At 44.5% G+C, this 21,671-nt stretch overlaps 1 protein-coding gene across 1 annotated transcript in view; it reads right to left on the bottom strand.

The window, feature by feature from the left end:
• Positions 1 to 21,671, bottom strand: part of ggh (gamma-glutamyl hydrolase (conjugase, folylpolygammaglutamyl hydrolase)) — a 58,166-nt gene that overhangs the window by 10,611 nt on the left and 25,884 nt on the right. The window contains exons 3-5 of the mRNA XM_041189581.1: positions 20,825 to 20,875; positions 17,410 to 17,494; positions 7,126 to 7,264 (exon numbers count right to left, since the gene is read on the bottom strand). Coding sequence (XP_041045515.1) covers positions 7,126 to 7,264; positions 17,410 to 17,494; positions 20,825 to 20,875 — 275 coding nt within the window. The remainder of the gene's footprint in view (positions 1 to 7,125; positions 7,265 to 17,409; positions 17,495 to 20,824; positions 20,876 to 21,671) is intronic.

The raw sequence follows: 21,671 nt of genomic DNA, 5'->3' as shown, positions 1-21,671 counted from the left end.
TCTAGCATCCAGAATCAACAAAAGTTAAACATGAATTAACTGGTAAATTGTGGTTAATTATGAACTATAAATTATGCATTAAATGACAGATACAACTAAGACAGATCTTACCAATTGGTTTGGCAGTCTACACAGCATATGTCATCAGTATAAAATTAGAACAAAAATTCCGGGAAAACTCAGGTCTGGCAGCATCTATGGAGACAGAGTTAATGTTACCGGTCAATGACCTTTCACCAGAACAGAGCAGTTCTGATGAAAGGTCATCGACCTGAAATATTTGGTCTGTTACCCTCCACAGATGCTATGGTGAACAGGCTTTGGGAGTCAGAAGGTGAGTTACCCTTTGCAGAATTCCCTGACCTGCCCTTGTCAACACAGTATTTAGATGGCTGGTCCAGTTCAGTTTCTGGTCAATGGTAACCCCCAGGATGTTGATAGTGGGGGGATTCAGCAATGATAATGCCATTGAATGTCAAGGGGACACGGCTTGATTCTCTCTTGTTGGAGGTGATCATTGACTAGCACATGTGTGGCACAATGTTATTTGCCATGATCAGCCCAAGCCTGAATATTGTCCATGTCTTGCTGCATATAGATACAGACCGCTTCAGTGTCTGAGGAGTCACGAATGGTGCTGAACATTGTGCAATCATCAGTAAACAAACCCACTTCTGACCTTATGATGGAGGGAAGGTCATTAGTGAAGCAACTGAAGATGGTTGGGCCTAGGACACTACCCTGGGGAACTCCAAAAAAAGCAGGCAGGTAGTTTTTTTTCAAAGTTTAACGATTTATATAACTTTCACAGCTTAACAATTTCACAGACCTTATTCACCCTTCAAGAGTTTTACGTCCACTCTAAATATTCATAAATCACACATTGTGATATAAGACCCTTGCTCCAGTGAAAATGGGGCCTGCTGAATTTGGATTTCTCGCATGTGAGAGTCACATTCCACCCCCGATCTTCACTCCTGCCGCCAGCGAAAATAGGTTCTGCTGGATATGGGAACCATCCGCCATTTTTGGATATCCCACAGGCTCTCCACAACTCAGCGAAAACCCAGGCCCAATTCCTCAATCACCACTAATAGAAAGATCGTCAAGAAAAAAATCCTGTCCCAGGTCGACTTAATGACTGTGAATGTCGACTAAGTGTAAGTGACATGCATGATAATCAAATAGCAAAGTTTTGTTGAAAAGATTTGTTGAGACAAACTAAATAAGTGTTGCTTTACAAGATACCGTGGTCTGATGGGGTTGTTAATGGATCCAAACTAGGATTACAACTGAGAGTTGGGCTTTCAGGATCTGCTATGATAAACTTAACACATTCTTAAGCTCAGCAGTAAACAAAGAGGAAAAGAAAAAAATATTTTGGGCAGAATTTTCCGTTTTTGAAACTAAGTGCGGCAGTGGGCGGGTTCCATGGTGCATTTACTGCAGGCTGGAATGGTTTGTATTCACGCCTATTTACACAATTGGAAGCTTATTAATTATGCACAGGCGAGCATCACTCCAACTGACCTGGTAGGTCAGGAACTGATTCGTTTGCTCTGCCATTACCTAATGAGATCAAAGGTCCGGGCTCTATATATAAATGCCACCCAAGCACACACATTTCACTTTCTCCAGCCCAGCTGCCTCCAGGAAACCTTCCGACCAAAAGAAGGCATGTCAGAAGAAGACGGCTGCACCCCCTGCCTCTGCCACAATGCCCCCCAGGCCTTGACCAGAGGAGTAGGGGAGCATCGGAATGTGCTTTATCCAAGGGACGGTTCCAAGAAGCGTGCCAGCATCACCTCTCCGGCCTGGGAGGCCATAGCAGAGCAGGTCAGCGTGGCTGGACACCACACCCACAACGCTGTACAGTGCAGGAAGAGGATGAATGATCTCATCCACACCGCCATGGTGAATCAAGCATTAACTCCCTCCCATATCAAACTCTCATCATGGCATCACGTACTCAAATGGCTACTCTCTTCAGGGATCTCACACAACCATTAGCGGGGGACACATATCATCACTGATTTGCTCAGGAGCCTTTCATATCACCACCATCTCATTTATCATGTTGCTCACATGCCATCCTCAGTCCCTTCTGGGGAGGCATCACCACACACAGGGAACATGCATCTCACCCAGCCTCCCATCCCTTCTCATCACATTCCTTTATTTTGTCTTCATGCAGTCCAAGTTGGCCCACAACAGAAGGAGAAAATCCCAGACCGGAGGAGGGATGCCCAACATCATACACCTCAGTAAATTTGAAGACGATTTTGGGGAGGATGCCACTGAGCTGGCTAGGGAGTGGGGGTGAGGGTGGGGGGGTGGGTTGGGGTGGGGGGGGGGCTGCGGGGGTGGGTGGATGGGCGACAGGGATCGCTCCTGCGGGGAAGGGGAAATCAGCCTGTCCCAGCAACCCAGTATGGATGAGTTCACCACATCTGGATATTCATAGTGAGTGACATGCAATTTTGTGTTATGCCTGTTCATGAACTAAGACTATATTCTCTCTGTTATATACACCAGATCTAGGCAGACAAGGAGGGCCAATTTAAGCCCCAGCCCCCAGGCCACCTCGGAGGAGGAACTTGACGACGCCACTGAGGAAGAACAGTCACTGCGCTCACCCACATCCTCCACCAGCACAGAAGCACACACCTCAGTGGGTTATAACTCTAGTTTAGGCTCAGGGTCACCTACTGGAAAACCCCTCAATGACACGTCTCCACAGCAGTCAGAGGCAGGGACAGCCCAGGTCTCCGGCACTCGGAGAGCTGCTGGAGATCAGCCATCGGCTGAGTCTGGGTTAGATGATGAGCCTCTGCGAGCAGCTACCAACACAATGGCTGGAGATGCAACAACAGGCAGCAGAACATCAGGCAGAGATGCAGCAGTCACTCAGCAGACTGGATCGATCATGGGAACAATCTGCAGGCAAAGAAACTGAGCATGGCCACTGGCATGGGATGGCGTCCCACTCCACAGGGTGTTCATTCCTCCTGAAGAATGTGGCAAAATTGATCCACCAGGTCCCAAGACAAGCGCAGATGTGCATGGTATTGTTTCTCACTCATCTGCAAACAAGACAATCTTCTTCAGTAGTCCCTTGATCTAGCAAGTCCCCTAAGTTGCCTGGGCCTATCCTCCTGTTCTTGCTGTGGCTCCCCTGCATCTCCTCCTGAAGCTGCGCTTGGCGTCGCCTATTCCTTCTTCACCTACATATTCTATTAGAACCATCTAGAAGGCAGCATTAAGCCCTGGATCCATTATTGCTTTGTCCTCCTCTCAGAAATGATAGATTGAATAATTAATGAATAACAGGTAAAAACAGTGAAGCTCACAATCTTGAGCCAAATGCAACTGTCATGGTCTATAGTGGCTTTTGCCCTACCAGCCCTGTTGCTGGTGCAGCCTTGTATCTGAGGCACTAACGGACACATCGAGGTGACCAAGATGTCATCCGTGAGGCTCCACATCTCAATCCCACAGAGATCTGACCCAGCTCAGCGCTCCAATCTCAAAGCTGATGTACTAATTACCAATAAGTTGCTCATAATTAATGACTGGTTGCCCTTTGGCCAATTCTGGAAAGCATATGAAAGTTTTTCATTGATGGTAATGCCATATATGCAGCATCTGCACCTCCTTTACAGTTGCCTGCACCCTCAAATTTCACATTCCTGTGTGTTAATGTTGAAATGCAGTGACTGTGATGTTAAGCCAGTGACTCCTATATTTCCCTGTTACAGCACGCAAAAGGGCATGGGTTCCAATGGCTTCCTTCTCAGGAAGGTCTTCCTCCTTTCTCTCAGCTCTGACTCAATTTTAATCTTGTGAAACCAACAAGTTAGAGGGTGGCCCCCGAAATGGCCCCTTAGTCCAGCAGTGTGCTCCTCCTACATTGCCTCAGATCCCTTCTGTGCTTCTACTTTCGATTTACAACTGCGCCGTCACTTCAAGAGTTCCAGATGATGGTTCTGCACTATTATTTCAAGACCAGCTTCGATGCTCCCCTTCTCACTGTCCACCTCCCAGATATTTACCTGGAGCCTCACATTGTGAAGGTAGAGCCCCCTCCTGATATTCTCCAGCCTCTCCCAGTAATAATGGATGCCATTATTGCCATGGTCAACATTGCTACCCTACCCGCTGAGCCCATCACTGTTTATGTGCCCTTGCTCCATGTGGACCTCTACCCTCCCCAACTCAAGGCTGTGTGCATGACAACCTACAAAAGAGACCCCCCCACCTCAAGAAAGCTTCACATACCCACCCTCTCTTTATTATATGTTCCCCAAATATAACTGCAGATGCCTCCCATAATGATTACCATCCCATCTGCAGACCGCTACAGAGCCAGACAAACAAATGGACAAGGACTGTGAAAACACCCCATGCACCAAGCTGTGAATTATCCCATATGAGGACACAGCCCTTGCCCCTCCCTGTAGTGGGAGTACAATGTGCGTGCCATGCATAGCCGTGTAGCATGGCCCGCTGCACCCCAGGGCTCTTGATTGTAAGGTCCACAGAGCCCAAGGAGTGTCTCTATTCTCTGACTCCTACCTGCTGGCCCCAGACAAAGGACTTTGACTTTCAACGAGTTCCCCATTGTACTCATGACTGAACAATACACTGTTACACTGTCTCCCTTCTGACTACCACCCCCTTATGAGTCTCAGTGCGACCCATCCCTCTTGTACCATACTAATACAACCTCCCTCCTCCCCGTTTCCAATTCTGGAGGCTGTGTGCATCCCCTCCCATTCATACATGTGGTATCCCATCCACCTCCATGTTTGTCAGTGTTTTAGTTTCCCTTGTCGACCTCCAGCTTGTCACCCCTTGGTCTCCCCTCTGCCTGCCATTGTTCTCCCTTCCATCCCAACCCCTTGCAATGCCTTCCTGCCCGTATGTCCGGTATCCTTTCCCCCTCCCCCAATCCTGGTCGAAATGCTGGTCTCTGTTTGAGTGTTCAGCCCTGCATGAGTGCCATTGCACAGTGGTGTCCTTCAGAACTACAGGGCACACACCAGGAGCAGACCCATCCTACACCCCCAGCAGTGTGGCGTTCCAATGGCATGACAACAAGACCAGCTCAGCACTGTGGCAGTTAGGCTATGAATGCTGCACTCACCTCAAAGTCGCGAGTGAATGAGGTTTAACCACTGCATGCCACTATTTTTCAAATGTAAAGCAGACCGGTGTGATTTCCTGCTGGCATGACGCAAGATTGGAAGATGCCATGTAATTCCGACGATGTCCACATTTACTGAGCATTCATGAGATGGTAATGAATACAAATGGCGCCCACATCCCTAGTCAGTGTTATACCCAATCCGCCATGAACCTGCCATCAGAAGAATTGCAAACTGTTTACATGCCGGTGGGAATCCAATTTTTTGGGTCCCACCTGCCACAAAAGCTGCCACAGGCAGGATGGGTAAACTTGCCCGTTGTGTTATGCAGCACCTATGCCCCCAATGTTGTTAAGCATGCAAATGCTCAGCCTATGCAGATGATGCTACAAACATAAAATAAAATACATGACCAATTAATTTGTTTTTTGATATTATTGATTATAGGAAAATGTTGGTAAAGATATGGAAAGAGATCTCTGCTCTTCTTTGACAAGGACAAATGGAGAGAGAATGAGATGGGGGGGAAGAGAGATAGAGGGGGAAAGGGGGAAGGAAAAAGGGAGAAAGAGAAGCAGGAGGGAGAGAGGGGCAGGCAGGAGGAAAAGAGGGAAAGGCAGGAGGGAGAGGCAGGAGGGAGAGACGGAGAAGCAGGAGGGAGGGAGGTGAAGAATCCGAGCAGGATGGTGAAGCATGAAACAAGACAGAGATCTTTTCTTTTCCTTGATAGTTGGTTTATTCACAGGAAGTAGCATTACAGTTATCTGCCCCATTACTACTAATTCAGTGTCCCAGCCATTGCTCTCTACAAGTGCGCTTAGTCTTTAATCAAAAAATCTGCATCACCTATGTATCTTTAACAATATAATCAACCAACCAATAACAAAGGGAACAGGAACAAAGAAAAACATGCATTTACCCAGTGCCTTTCGCAGCACTGGGCGTCTCAAAGCAGTTTACAGCCAATGAAGTAATATGAAGTGTCACTGCTGCAATGTAGGAAACACAGCAGCCAATTTGCGTGCAGCAAACTCCAAGAAATAGCATTGTGACAATATAACCTGTTTTGGTGATGTTGACTGGGGTGTAAATATTGGCCAGAACACCAGGGATAATTCCCCTGCTCATCTTCAAATTAGTGCCATGGGATCCTTTATGAGAGAGGGCAGACAGGGTGTCATCCGAAAGACAGCAGCTCCAACAGTGCAGCTCTCCCTCTGTACTAGCAATAGAGTCAGCCTTGACTTTTCTGCCCAAGTCCTGGACTGGAACTTGAACCCATAACGTTCTGACTCAAGAGGCCCAAATACTACCAACTGAGCCACACCTGACACCTATATCCATCTGAACAGGCAAAAAGGTTTAATATCTAACGCAAAACAATCCAGCACTTCCTCAATTCTGCATTGGCCACTCATTTTACGCTAAATGCTGACATCCTGCTTTGGGGCTTAATCCTTATCATAAACAATCTTGCTGTTGTGATTCTCCATACAGGTTAATCGAATAGGTTCAAGTTTTATCTCTTTCAATTAAGCAAACCTTTTTTTTCTCAGATGAAGGACTGGACCTGAACTAGGTGCCATAAAGTGAAAATAAGAAAATAAGTTAAATGCAAAGAAATACAACATAGTATATGGAACAAATCGCCAGTGCAGCTGGATGAACAGGAAACTTTAAACTTACAGCAAGGTAATATATAGAAATGTTAATCCAAAGCTAGCTCTCATCTTTCCAAGTGGTTACTTCTAGTATATTATTTATAACATTTAATAACAATGAAACCCTTCAGGTGTCAGGAGTGTTTCCTGTTTATTGGAGAATGGTCATGATGTTCCTGTGAGATGGCTATGCAGGGGGTCATTCCAATTTGGCTAGCATAAAATTTGAACTATCAGTTCAGCCGCCCATTATATATCTTTCCTGACTTTAATTTCCAAATTCAAAATTACTCACACTTTCTCAGCCTTGTTTTTACCTTTGGTGAATTTCAAAGGAAGAGGCACATTTGAAGTGTTTGTAGCAATCAGAAGTTTTTTTCCACTAGTCAAAACAGTCAGCTCTTCAAATCCAAGGCAAGTTCCCCACACTGGGAAGTGAGTTCCATGATCATTCGCCTATTAAAATCAGAAAATTTGCACTTAATACCCAAGTTTGACAGAATCAATGCTACCAACTATTAGTAAAACCAGTGCTTTGTATTTCATCACTGAATTACCCTTGCATAAGTTAAGCTGACAGATAAGTCTACTGTTTTTGTACAAGTGTTTAGCAAACAAAATGATGCCGTTACCCCCAAGTTACTTCCATTTAGGCAGATCACTCACTTTTGTCCAATCTCTTCTAATGTTTTTAGCTTCTGTCCAATTGCTGTATGCTGAATATAAAACAGTGTTATATACATACTCATGGTTGATATACAGTCCCCATATGATAGAGATAAGTCACTGATGGAATGTTCTTTTCTCAGTTGGGATTGTGGCTGATGGTAATTAGTGACTCTGAGGTGGGAGATCATACACATAAATATAAAGGTATGAAAGCATCCTTACAACTAATTTATTACCCAGTAACGTATTTAAGTTTTCTTTATTTAACCAGGCACATAACACATATCAGTAGGAAAAAAGCATAATTCTAAAGATTGACAGGCAAATTTAAATTATTAGATGTTGAACGCTAATTTTTTCATGTTTGCAAGAAAGAATCTTGAACATTACTGTAAATACAAGGCTGGATTTTCATCTTAGAAGTGGTAGCTCGAGTCAGAAATTTCCTGGATTGACGCACTCACCTTGGATAAAGTCCCCGATTTTCATTCCAGGGTGATGGGCGGATGCAGGATAGAGTTGGGCCCGCCGCCCCCGTACACAGATTGGAGGTGGCCACCGGGGCTGCCAAGTGCCAAGGTGATATTAGGCCATCTAGCCCTGACATCCTCTCCCCATGCCCCCATCCATGCCAACTCTTACCAACCCATGCACTCCATCCACACCCATTGGTCTCTCATAACCTCCATGCCAACCCATGTCCCTCTACTCATCAACTATGCCAACCCAGTGCCAACACATGTCACACCCCCATTCATCCCTGTAGCCCATTACAGACCCTATGCAAACTCATAACCGGTCACTCATCCCCGTGACCCTTTCTAGCCCCTATGCCAACTTAATGCCAACCCATGTTGTCCCATGCCCCTACTGCTACCTTTTGTCCTTACACCCTCCATGCGAACTTACCCAGTATCCACCCATCCAGAACCTAGGAGTCATAACCCCCCTTCAGGGGAGGCAATGGCACAGTGGTACTGTCGCTGGACTAGCAATTCCCAGACGCTGGGTAATGCTCTGGAGACCTAGGTTTGAATCCTGCCACAGCAGATGGTGGAATTTGAATTCAATAAAATCTGGAATTAGAAGGCTAATGATGACCTTGAAACCATTGTCGATTATTGTAAAAAGCCACGTGGCTAATGTCCTTTGGGGAAGGAAATCTGCCATCCTTACCTGGTCTGGCCTACACGTGATTCCAGACCCACAGTGATGTGGTTGACTCTTAAATGCCTTCTGAACAAGGGCAATTTGGGGTGGGCAATTTATACTGGCCTAGCCAGCGAAGCCCACATCCCATGAATGAGTTTTTTAAAAAATGCTGAGATAAAATAAAATAAAGTTTTAAGTATCCATTACAAGCTTCACTATATAAAAAAACTTTTGTTTACGAAAACCCATTCAATACATTTAAATCTTCTCAAATGCTTAGTCACTTATAAAAACAAATATCTGTATTCATAAAGACAGCTAATCCCTTAATAGCCTCCTGGAGCTGTTAATCAAACAGTGAGCTTACAACAGCACCACCCCCCTCCCCCAACCACCACCATTGCACTGTGATAATGACATGTTGTGGAAGCCCTTAGGGTTATGTCAACAAACAACTATTGAAACTGCTGGAGCCAATTTTTTCACTCTCAGAGACACAGGCAAGCATTTTTTTTAATTAAAGGGCAGGGAATTTAAATAACTTGATAAATTGACAGTTCTACATATCATATCCACCCTTCATGAGCATTCACATTTCTACCTTGTGCTCGTGGAACACATATTGTGGGTTGAAGCCATTCCTGGGGTGAAAACTGGGTCTGCAATTGTGCACAGAATTTAAATGTGCCAGTTGATTCACATTTTGTGCGTGTAAGTTTCATGCTCCCCACCCCACCCCTCCACCTCCCCCACCTCAATTTCCCCTAGCAATGAAAACAGGATGTGCTGGAAATGCGGGCAGGACTTCTGAATTCAGATCTCATCCGCCATTTTAAAGGTCCCCGAAGTCTCCCCAACTCTGTGATAATCTAGCTCTTAACCCTTGAGTTAACAACCATTGTACTTCAAAAATAAGAGGGAAAACTACAAATGCTGAAAATAAAAGAGAATGCTAGAAATACACAACAGCCCTGTCAGCACCTACAAAGAGAAAGCCTTAACCAAGATTTCAGGTGGAACCTTCCATTAGAAACGGAAATTGGAAGGGAGATGAGCCCCTTGATAGGACTGAAGAAAATGAAGGGAGGAACAACAAGAGAGCCAAGAGATGGAATTTTAGAAGCCCACCATTCCCAACTGCCTAGTAATAGGCTGCCTGGTTGTGAGGGGAGGGGGTTTGGAAAATCAGGTGCCATGGTGACGGCGTAGTGTCCGTCACCTACACACCTCTGCTGATATTTTACCAGCAGTGAGGGAGGTGCAGGACAGCCTGCTTGTCCTTGCATTAATTAAGGCCCCTGACCTCATTGCAAAAGAGGAGAGGTGGGAATGACTGCCCTTGATATCAAAGCCGCATTTGAACAAGTGTGGCATCAAGGAGCCCTTGCAAAGCTGGAGTCAATGGGAATCAGTGAAAACTCTACATTGGTTGGTGTCATACCTAGCACAAAGGAAAATGATTGCGGTTGTTGGAGATCATTCTTCTCAGTCCCAGGATATTGCTGCAGGTGTTCCTCAGGATAGTGTCTCAGGCCCAACTATCTTCAGCTGCTTCATCAAGGACCTTCCTTCCATCATATGGTCAGAAGTAGTGATGTTCACTGATGATTGTACAATGTTCAGCAGCATTTGTGAATTCTCAGATACTGAAGCAATCCACGTCCATATCCAGCAAGATATTCAGGCTTAGGTTTGATAAGTGGAAAGTAACATCTGTGCCACATAATGACCACCTCTAACAAGAGAGAATCTAACCATCTCCCCTTGACATTCAATGGCATTACCATCGCTGAATCCCTCAATATCAACATCCTGGGGGTTAACATTGACCAGAAACTGAACTGGACTAGCCATATAAAAACTGTGGCTACAAAAGCAGGTCAGAAGTTAGGAATTCTGTAGCAAGTAATTCACCTCATGAATCCCAAAGCCTGTCCACCATCTACAAGGCACAAGTCAGGAGTGTGATAGGATATTTTCCATTTGCCTGGAATGAGTGCAAGTCCCAGAACTCTCAAAAAGCTTGTCATCATCCACAAAAATGCCACCTGCTTGATTGGCACCCCATCCAATACATCAAAGACTCACTCCCTCCACTATCGACACACAGTGGCAGCAGTGTGTACTATCTGCATGATGCACTGCAGCAATTCACCAAGGCTCCTTTGTCAGCACCTTCCAAATCCGCAACCTCTGCTATCTTGAAGGACAAGTTCAGCAGACTCATGGGAACACTATTACCTGCAAGTTCCCACTCCAAGCCATTCTGACAGAACTATACCGCCATTCCTTCATTGTCACTGGGTCAAAATCCTGGAACTTCCTCCCTGACAGCACTGTGAGTATAACTACACCACATGGACTGCAGCAGTTCAAGAAGGCAGCTCACCACCACCTTATCAAGGGCAATTAGGGATGGACAATAAGTGCTGGTCTAGCCAGTGACACCCATACTCATGAAGGAATAAACAAATTGCCCTTAAGCGAGCTAATAATAGCCTCGCAGCCTTTTTGTAGGCTGAGGTGAGGGGTGGGGTAGGGGTGGCTCATCTTGTTTGGGCACCTGTGGGGTAGTTTCCCAACCACCTCCCCCCCCTCCACACCCCAATCAAAGCCCCAGGCTTATCATGAATGTCTAAAAATACAACTCCTCTTCAATGGGGGTTTCTGTGCTCCCAGCAATGACAGGTTACACTGCTGGGAAGACAGAGATGATTGACCCAACAGCTTTTAAATGGTTGTGGGGCGACCTGGTCAGGCAGAGGTAGGCTTGCTCCTCAGTTTTCATCTTGTGGGGGAGGCACTGCCTCTGCTTAAAATTCCGGCCAAGATTACAGACTTCCAGAGGAGTTAAGTGTTCAGAAGAAATTAGACATTTGGAAAAACTGGAACAAAGTAACAACTGGAAGATGATAAAGGAGAATGCCCCTCCTTTAATCATAAATAAAGACAGGTAGTAAAATAACTAAGACAGTGAAATGGCATGGAAGATGAGGTATGAATTAAAGAAGCTGTCTAAATTAAAGTGGACGGCAAACTGGAAGATATTACAGATGCTGCCTGTGTCAACCTGGAAGGATCCTGGCACGAAGAAATTTATTGCAACGGTTACCTTCACAACCACAGCTGCCATGCCTCCTCTGATGTTGCAAGTCAGCCTGCAAGAGGTGGCAAAAGTTCCATGAGCACCTCCTTCATAAAATGGAGGTGATGCGCACATTGCTCCTGGCTTCGGCTGAGGCTAGGGAAATGCTCCCAGGAGATCCTCGGTAAAAAAGGCCTCCTGCTGAGAGCCCTTCTTCCCCTTCTCCTCCCTCCTTAAGGAGCTATTTTTCCTCTGTGCTACCTCTGCTCAATTGCCCCCTCCTGCTGCAGGTCAAAGGGGTTGGGAACTACAGCATCATAACTGGGAGCAAGTGGCCGGACCAGAAGGCCTAAAGTCAGAATCAAGGTCTTCTGCACATGTAGCACTATTCTTCCCAACTTCACATTACTCTACAAACCACCAAGCGCTTCTGCAAATCCATACCTGATGGGAATACTTTACACTGAATCTAACTGTATTAAACTATAACTGATGGGAGTGCTTTACACTGAAAATAGATGAACTCTGCATGATTAATAACTTAATAAGTGAACTTGCAACAATGCACAATTTATCTAAAATGCCACAGCCCACATCCTCATCTTCACTCACACTAAATACCTTGTTCACTTGTCTGCCAAGCTGAGCTGACTCCCCATACTTCGCTAATTTGATTTCAAAATTTTAAGGCTTGCCTCACTGCGTCCTGGCCTTTGTGATCATTTCCTACCTGATGTCTTTCATGTGCCCACCCCACCTCCAGCACCAGTTCACCACAGTCAACACTGAGTCAGGCACACCAATTCTTCCCCTGCAACTAACTAAGGAGTTCACTCTGCTGAGCTGGCCAGTTCCCTCCCGACATTCAAAAATCTCCTCCCAACCCTGCTTTCATTTTCCCAATTCCAACTTCTCCATTTCTCAACTTCCCCATGTTTGAGATCCGATTTAGCCTTTTGCATCTCATTTTGAGTCATTTTTCTGGACAGGAGTAGTCTGTATCAGTTATTGATGGTGCTGACACCAGGTGCCAGAATGAAGAGACATTCCATTCATCAATGCCAACATTCATTTCCTTTAGGTGTACTGCACAATAAAACATTCAATCCAAAGAAGTGGTTTACAATATCACAAGCACAAGCCTGTCCAATACACACAAACTACCATAACCCAGTAACTAACTTCAGACTACTGCTCAATAAACTCATAGGGCAGAATTTTATGGCCCCTCCCGCCGGTGGGATTTTCCACTCCCACCAAAGTCAATGGACCACCCGATATTGACCTAGGCACCAGAAACAGTAAAGGCAATCTCAGCCCTGTTGACCCTGCAAAGTCCTCGTGACTAACCTGTGGGGGCTAGTGCCAAAATTGGGAGCGCTGTCTCACAGACTAGTCAAGCAACAGCCTGAAATAGTCATACTCACGGAATCATACCTTACAGACAATGTCCCAGGCACCACCATCACCATCTCTGGGTATGTCCTGTCCCACCAGCAGGACAGATCCAGCAGAGGTGGCAGCACAGAGGTATACAGTCAGGAGGGAGTTGCCCTGGGAGTCGATAACATTAACTCTGGACCGCATGAAATCTCGTGGCATCAGGTCAAACATGGGCAAGGAAATCCCCTGCCGATTATCCCGTACTGCCCTTCCTCAGCTGATGAATCAGTGCTCCTCCATATTGAACACCACTTGCAGGAAGCAATGAGGGTGGCAAGGATGCAGAATGTACTCTGGGTGGGGGATTCAATGTCCATCACCAAGAGTGGCTCGATAGCACCACTACTGACCAAGCTGGCCGAGTCCTAAATGACATAGCTGCTATACTGGGTCTGCGGTAGGTGGCGAGGGAACCAAGAAGAGGGAAAAACATACTTGACCTCATCCTCACCAACCTGCCTGCTGCAGATGCATCTGTCCATGACAGTATCGGTAGGAGTGACCGCCGCACAGTCATTGCGGAGACAAAGTCCCACCTTCACTTTGAGTATACCTTCCATCGTGTTGTGTGGCACTACCGCCATGCTAAATTGGATGGATTTCGAACAGATCTAGCAACTCAAGACTGGGCATCCATGAGGCACTGTGGACCATCCGCAGCAGCAGAATTGTACTTGAACACGATCTGTAACTTCATGGCCTGGAATATACCTCACTCTACCATTAGGATCAAGCCAGGGGATCAGCTTTGGTTCAATGAAGAGTGCAGGAGGATATGCCAGGAGCACCAGGCATACTTAAAAATGAGGTGTCAACATGGTGAAGCTACAACACAGAACCACTTGCTTGCAAAAGATCATAAGGAGCAAGTGATATATAGAGCTAAGCAATCCCACAACCAACAGACCAGATCTAAGCTCTGCAGTCCTGCCATATTCAGCTGTGAATGGCAGTGGACAATTAAACAACTCACTGGAGAAGAAGGCTCCACAAATATCCCCACCCTCAATGATGGCAGAACCCAGCACATCAGTGCAAAAGATAAGGCTGAAGCATTTGCTACAGCCTTCAGCCAGAAGTGCCAAGTGGATGATCCATCTCAGCCTCCTCCGGAGCTCCCCAGCATCACAGATGCCAGTCTTCAGCCAATTCGATTCACTCCACGTGATATCAAGAAACGGCTATGGGCCCTGACAATATTCCGGCAATAGTGCTGAAAACTTGTGTTCCAGAACTTGCCACGCCGCTAGCCAAGCTGTTCCAGTACAGCTACAACACTCGCATCTACCCGGATGTGTGGAAAATTGCCCAGGTATGGTCTGGTACACAAACAGAAGGACAAATCTAACCTGGCCAATTGCTGCCCCATCAGTCTGCTCTCGATCATCAGTAAAGTAATGGAAGGGATCATCAACAGTGCTATCAAGCAGCACTTGCTTGGCAATAACCTGCTCACTGACACTCAGTTTGGGTTTCGCCAGGGCCACTCAGCTCCTGACCTCATTACAGTCTTTGTTCAAACATGGACAAAAGGGCTGAGCTCCTGAGGTGAGCTGAGACCTCACCCTTGACGTCAAGACCACATTTGACAGAATGTAGCCTCAAGAAGCCCTAGCAAAACTGCAGTCAATGGGAATCAGAGGGAAAATTCTCCACTGGTTGGAGTCATACCTAGCACAAAGGAAGATGGTTGTGGTTGTTGGGGGTCAGGCATCTCAGCTCCAGGACATCGCCACAGGAGTTCCTCAGGGTAGTGTCCTCAGCCCAACCATCTTCAACTGCTCCATCGATGACTTTCCTTCCATCATAAGGTTAGAAGTGGGGGTGTTCGCTGATGATTGCACATTGTTCAGCACCATTTGTGACTCCTCAGATACTGAAGCAATCCATGTCCAAATGCAGCAAGACCGGGACAATATCCAGGCTTGGGCTGACAAGTGGCAGGTAACATTCATACTACACAAGTGTCAGGCAATGACCATCTCCAGCAAGAGAGAATCCAACCATCATCGCATGATGTTCAATGGCATTGCCATCACTGAATTCCCCAATATCAACATCCTGGGGATTATCTTTAGTCCAGAAACTGAACTTGACTAGCCATATAAATACTGCAGCTACAAGTGCAGGTCAGAGGCTAGGAATCCTGTGATGAGTAACTCACCTCCTGACTTCCCAAAGCCTGTCCATCATCTACAAAGCACAAGTCAGGAGTGTGATGGAATACTCGTGACTTGCCTGGATGAGTGCAGCTTCCAGAACACTCAAGAAGCTTGACACCATCCAGGACAAAGCAGCCCGCTTGGTTAGCACCACATCTACAAACATTCACTCCCTCCACCACCAACGCACAGTAGCAGCAGTGTGTACCATCTATAAGATGCACTGCAGGAATTCTCCTTCAACAGCACCTTTCAAACCTTCAACCACTACCATCTAGAAGGACAAGGGCAGCTGATAGATGGGAACACCACCAACTGGAAGTTCCACTCCAAGTCACTCACCATCCTGACTTGGAAATATGCCGCCATTCCTTCACTGTCACTGGGTCAAAATCCTTGAACTCCCTTCCAAACAGCACTATGGGTGTACCTACACTACATGGACTGCAGCGGTTCAAGAAGGCAGCTCAGCATCACCTTTGCAAGGAGCAACTAGGGATGGGTAATAAATGCTGGCCCAGCCAGCAAAGCGCATATCCTGTGATTGAATAAAAAAGATGTTACGCCTATGTAGTTATGGCTGCAAACTTCTGAAGATGGACATTTTACTTTTAAAAAAGCAGAATGCAACAGGACAATTAATCTCAACAAGGTGGAGTCCAAGGGGGTCAGGTGACCTGTGTTTTCTTTACAGACACAGGGACTGACTCATATTTGCACCTGTCTCTGAGGAGTCCCAGATGTTGATGGCCGACCCTCTCCATTTCAATTAGAGAGATTCATTCTTTCCTTATGGGGATGAAAATGCAAATGAAGATTTTCAGAGGCTACTCATAACTGGAATGTTGGTGGAGATCTCGAATATTCTCCATTGTGTGACAATTGCTTAGCCCAACATACCAATTGTGTGCACAATAGGAACACCGATACTGGGTCACATGGCAGAAATTGGTTTGTGATAGGAAACAACTTATTAATTTAGAAGGACAGCCCAGGGCAGTCAGTCTGGGAAACAAAAACTACAGAGGGAAGACATCTTGCCCAGAGAAAGGAAGAAACTTGCCTAGAAATTCAGCTACAGGCAGAGAAGTATATCTTCACTATAGGGGCTCAATCACAACTTTGGCTGGAAAAGCCAGAAACCTACTCTTGCATACAGTAAGCCCCTATGAGTTCATCAACAGAAACTTCCAACCTCCATTGGCTTCAGTGAACCAAGACCGAATCCTCAGACCTCCAATGTTTCCAGCGTACCTCTTCAGAACACACAGTAACAGTGACTTTTTGGATTCTTTAAGAAAGCTAAGTGTATGCTACATATTTTGTAACCATCTTTTCTTGCGTGTCCATATGCAAGAATGCAGTGTGTCTTGTGTGAATGACCGAGTAGATGCTGTTGCAATTACATTTCGAGTGTTGAGAAAATAAATGTTTATTCTTTCTTTTAAACTACGAGAAAGCCTATCTTGCACCTGTTCCTGAAGTCACAGCCTCAAGGGGTTAGCACACAGGAGACACACACATGCACACATACACATTACAGACACAAACGAGAAAAGATGGTTACAAAAGATGTTGCATTCTCTAAAACGCATCTTGTTGTGAGTAGTCATGAGGTGGAAAAAGGGGAACCATCTCACCAACTCTCCCCTGTCCGTAACAATCACTCCACATTTCTCCTCACTAAATTTCATCTGATGTTTATCTCCACAATCTCCTGAAGTCACTTATAGTCCACTTGATGTTTAATTATAATTTTTCTGTCTGCAAATATTGATAATGCACCATCTTTAGATACAGAACGGAACATATGTCAAGAGCATGATCCCTTAGTTCAGAAAAAAATCCTTCAATAAGCAATTGTGTTTTCTGTCCTTCAACCAAAATCCAACCATGCTCCTTTCCTTTACAAGTACATGTTGTAATTATACCAAAAAGCCTCCTATACAGAAACTTATGAAATGCCTTCTTAAATCCATACATATAACATTTCTCAAGCCTGTGATAAAGATGGACATCATGTAAATGCTAGGTCTTCCTTGCTAATTTGATCAACATGTTTATATAACACATATACAACATGTAGTTACCTGAAGTGCAAGTTTATAAAACAAGGCTGCATTCTTGGAAAAATTAGATGTTAGAAGGTTTGCTCCACCACCTGGGATAAGCAGCCTAAAAATAATCAGAGATGACAATATCAATTCAAAACATCATTTTATTGCAATAGTTGAACAGCAATAAGGAAAAATTATGTTGAACTGACTCAGTCAACATGAGGGAATAACCTAGTTGATGTCATCTTCACCAATCTACCTGTCACAGATACATCTGTCCAATAAAGCACTGGTAGGAATGAACACACACAGTTCTCATGGAGTTCAAGTCCTGTCTTCATCCTCCAACATGTTTATATGGTACTACCACTGTATTAAGGGGAATAGATGAAGAGAGATCCAACTGCTCAAAACTAGGCATCCATTAGCAGTAGAATGGTCCACAATCACAATTAGCAACCACATGACCCAGTTTTTCCCACAATCCTTCAAGACGATCAATTCAGATGCCCAACTCTGGTTCAATGAGGAATGTAGAAGAGCATCCAGCACTAGACACTTCAAAAATGAATTACAATTTGGTGAAGCTGCGTTCCAAACAGCAAAAGCAGCATGAGACAAACAGAGCCAAACGATCCCACACCAACTGGTCAAGTCAAAATCGTACCAAATAAAGTTGTGAAAGGTGTTGGGTAATTAATCAACTAGTGGGAGGAGACATCATAAGACTATAAGACATAGGAGCAGAAATTAGGCCAATCAGCCCATCGAGTCTGCTCCGCCATTCAATCATGGCTGATAAGTTTTTCAACCCCATTCTCCTGCGTTCTCCCCGTAACCTTTGATCCCCTTACGAATCAAGAATCTATCTATCTCGGTCTTAAATACACTCAATGACCTGGCCTCCACAGCCTTCTGTGGCAATGAATTCCATAGATTCACCATTCTCTGGCTAAAGAAGTTTCGCCTCATCTCTGTTCTAAAAGGTCTTCCCTTTAATCTGAGGCTGTGCCCTCAGGTCCTAGTCTCTCCTACTAATGGAAACATCTTCCCCACGTCCACTCTATCCAGGCCTTTCAGTATTCTGTAAGTTTCAATCAGATTCCACCTCATCCTTCTAAACTCCATTGAGTATAGACCCAGAGTCCTCAAACATTCCTCATATGTTAAGCCTTTCATTCCTGGGATCATTCTCGTGAACCTCCTCTGGACCCGCTTCAGGACCAGCACATCCTTCCTGAGATACGGGGCCCAAAACTGCTCACAATATTCTAAATGTGGTCTGACCAGAGCCTTATAAAGCCTCAGCAGCACATCCCTGTTTTTATATTCTAGCCCTCTCGAAATAAATCCCAACATTGCATTTGCCTTCCTAACCACCGAGTCAACCTGCAAGTTAACCTTAAGAGAATCCTGGACTAGGACTCCCAAGTCCCTTTGCACTCCAGATTTCTGAATTCTCTCCCCATTTAGAAAATAGTCCATGCCTCTATTCTTCCTACCAAAGTGCATGACCTCACAGTTCCCCACATTGTATTCCATCTGCCACTTCTTTGCCCATTCTCCTAACCTGTCCAAATCCTTCTACAGCCTCCCTGCCTCCTCAATTCTACCGGTCCCTCCACCTTTGTATCATCTGCAAACTTAGCCAGGATGCCGTCAGTTCCTTCATCTAGATCATTAATGTATAAAGTGAAAAGTTGTGGTCCCTAAACTGACCCCTGCGGAACTCCACTAGTCACCGGCCGCCATCCTGAGAAGGACCCCCTTATCCCCACTCTCTGCCTCCTGCCAGACAGCCAATCTTCTATCCATGCTAGTACCTTGCCTCTAACACCATGGGCTCTTATCTTACTGAGCAGCCTCCTGTACAGCACCTTGTCAAAGGCCTTCCAGAAGTCCAAGTAGAATAACATCCATTGGCTCTCCTTTGTCTAACCTGCTCGTTACCTCCTCAAAGAATTCTAACAGATTTGTCAGGCATGACCTCCCCTTGATGAAACCATGCTGACTTTGCCCTATTTTACCATGCACTTCCAAGTATTCTGAAATCTCATCCTTAATAATGGACTCTAAAATCTTACCAACGACCGAGGTCAGGCTAATTGGCCTGTAATTTCCTGTCTTTTGCCTCACTCCCTTCTTAAACAGGGGGGTTACATTAGTGATTTTCCAGTCCTCTGGGACCCTCCCTGACTCCAGTGATTCCTGAAAGATCACCACTAATGCCTCCACTATCTCTTCAGCTATCTCCTTCAGAGCTCTGGGGTGTAATCCATCTGGTCCAGGTGATTTATTCACCTTCAGACCTTTCAGTTTTCCTAGCACCTTCTCCTTGGTAATGGCCATCATACTCACCTCTGCCCCCCCGATTCTCTTGAACTTTATCTTTAACTTTAACATAAACATAACTATTCCCAATGATGGCAGTACCAAAAGCCAAGGCTGAAACAGCTGTAAATGTGCTAAAATACAGGAAAGCAAAAGGTGCCGTTCAGCACCATTTCCATCTTTACCCTGCCCCAACCCCCATATCTCGCTATTCCCTGCTAAAATAGAACTGAACTTGGTCCCTACTGAATACTTCAGCTAAGTTCACATTTACTATGCTAAGCAGTAGCATTTTTCATAATAAGACACAAGGTTATCTCTAATTAGACTTTAGTTCTAACTTTTCACAAAATACCTCTCTAGAGCAACTTTTCCAAACTGAATATTGTTCTCAAACATTTTTCCACATTTAAATAAATTTAGCTTTTCACAGTCTACCAAGTCTAAAAGCAGAAAAGCAGCATCAGTTGCACATACCTCTTTGGAATCCTTTTGCACTCTTAATATATTATTTTGTAAGAAGATAACCATAACTGAACAGCACTACATTTTTGGTCACACTAACGTTTTAACATCAGTATTATTTCATGGCAGGATCTAATTGAGCAACCACAGCACCTTAGTCTAGGCTGGCGGCAGTGCTAGCAGCAACAACCCATAACCAACTGGGCATTAACTCCCCACTGTGAGGAGCTACTATGATGCTCAGGCAGCGGTGCATTGGTAAAAACACCAGCTCTTCATGCAACTCTTTCATTGGTTTGGCTTGATATTATTATTATTCAGGACCACAGCAGATAAAAGGCAAACATTTCAAAATACATTTGTTTATTTTACACAATGCAAACTGAATTCCCTTTTGTAAACCTTGTCCTCTCAATTCCCGTAGTTTAAACTTTTAAGCACAAGTACTTTAGTAACAGTAATTGTTGCTGCAATAGAAAAAAAATTCTTGCACCAAACCCCTTAAAATGCTTTTTATTCTCAAAAGCACTGTTAGTAAAAGATCTTATAATTTACTACAGATCTGAGATAAAAATGCCAAACTTCAATAATACAATGTAAAAAATGATGCATATTTCAAATGAAGACTGTTGTGATTTACTAAACCACTTACCCATTTATGGAATAAAATAGTTTCTGATACTGAGCTTCAGTTAGTTCAATGCTATAGGAGAAGAAAAACATCTACATTAGATTAACTTTATTACATTTGAAAATAGAACTAGCAATTTCACTTCAATAAAATAAAATTTGATTTCAGTCGGAGGATCACACATTTAAGAATTAAATATTATATAAATATAACTAAAAATTATAATATTGGTTATTCTTTTCAGTTATATCAGCATTTTTAATTAATTATATTTAATCAGAATGCTAAAACAACCAAAGCACACATAAACATGATCACAACTTTTTGCTCAACAGTTTTAAAACAAGAAACTAAACAAAATGGTTTGTACTATTAAACTTAACCATAAAGGGCCTCGGCCCCTATAATTGATTTTGACACTTTAACCTGCCGAACTGAGCAAGATTCCAACCTTTGTCCCCATATTGGTTCCATTATCATGGATCCTTTAACCCTGCTGGACTTGGAAAACAAAAGCATCACTTCCAAAATGATGATGGCTCCTCTGGTAACTCAGTTATGAAAAAAGCCCACCTTATTCGTTCAAAGCTGTCATTAGACAATGCCAGTGGTAACTGAATTGACAAGTTCCTGTCACATCGATAAATGGTGCAACTTAATCAGAATTGGGTGATAAAGGATTTTGCAAGTGGATTGGATTTTTTTCCTTCATGGGAAATGGATATTGCTGGCAAGATTAGCATTTATTTCCCATCCTTAGTTGCCCTTGAGAAAGTGGTGTTGTGCTGCCTTCTTGACTCATTGCAGTCTATGTGGTAAAGGTACTCCTACAGTGCTTTTAGAGAGGGAGATCCAGGGTGACCCAACA

Source organism: Carcharodon carcharias, chromosome 6, assembly GCF_017639515.1.
Source record: "Carcharodon carcharias isolate sCarCar2 chromosome 6, sCarCar2.pri, whole genome shotgun sequence".
Lineage (NCBI taxonomy): Eukaryota > Metazoa > Chordata > Chondrichthyes > Lamniformes > Lamnidae > Carcharodon > Carcharodon carcharias.
This window is presented reverse-complemented; position numbering and strand designations above follow the sequence as displayed.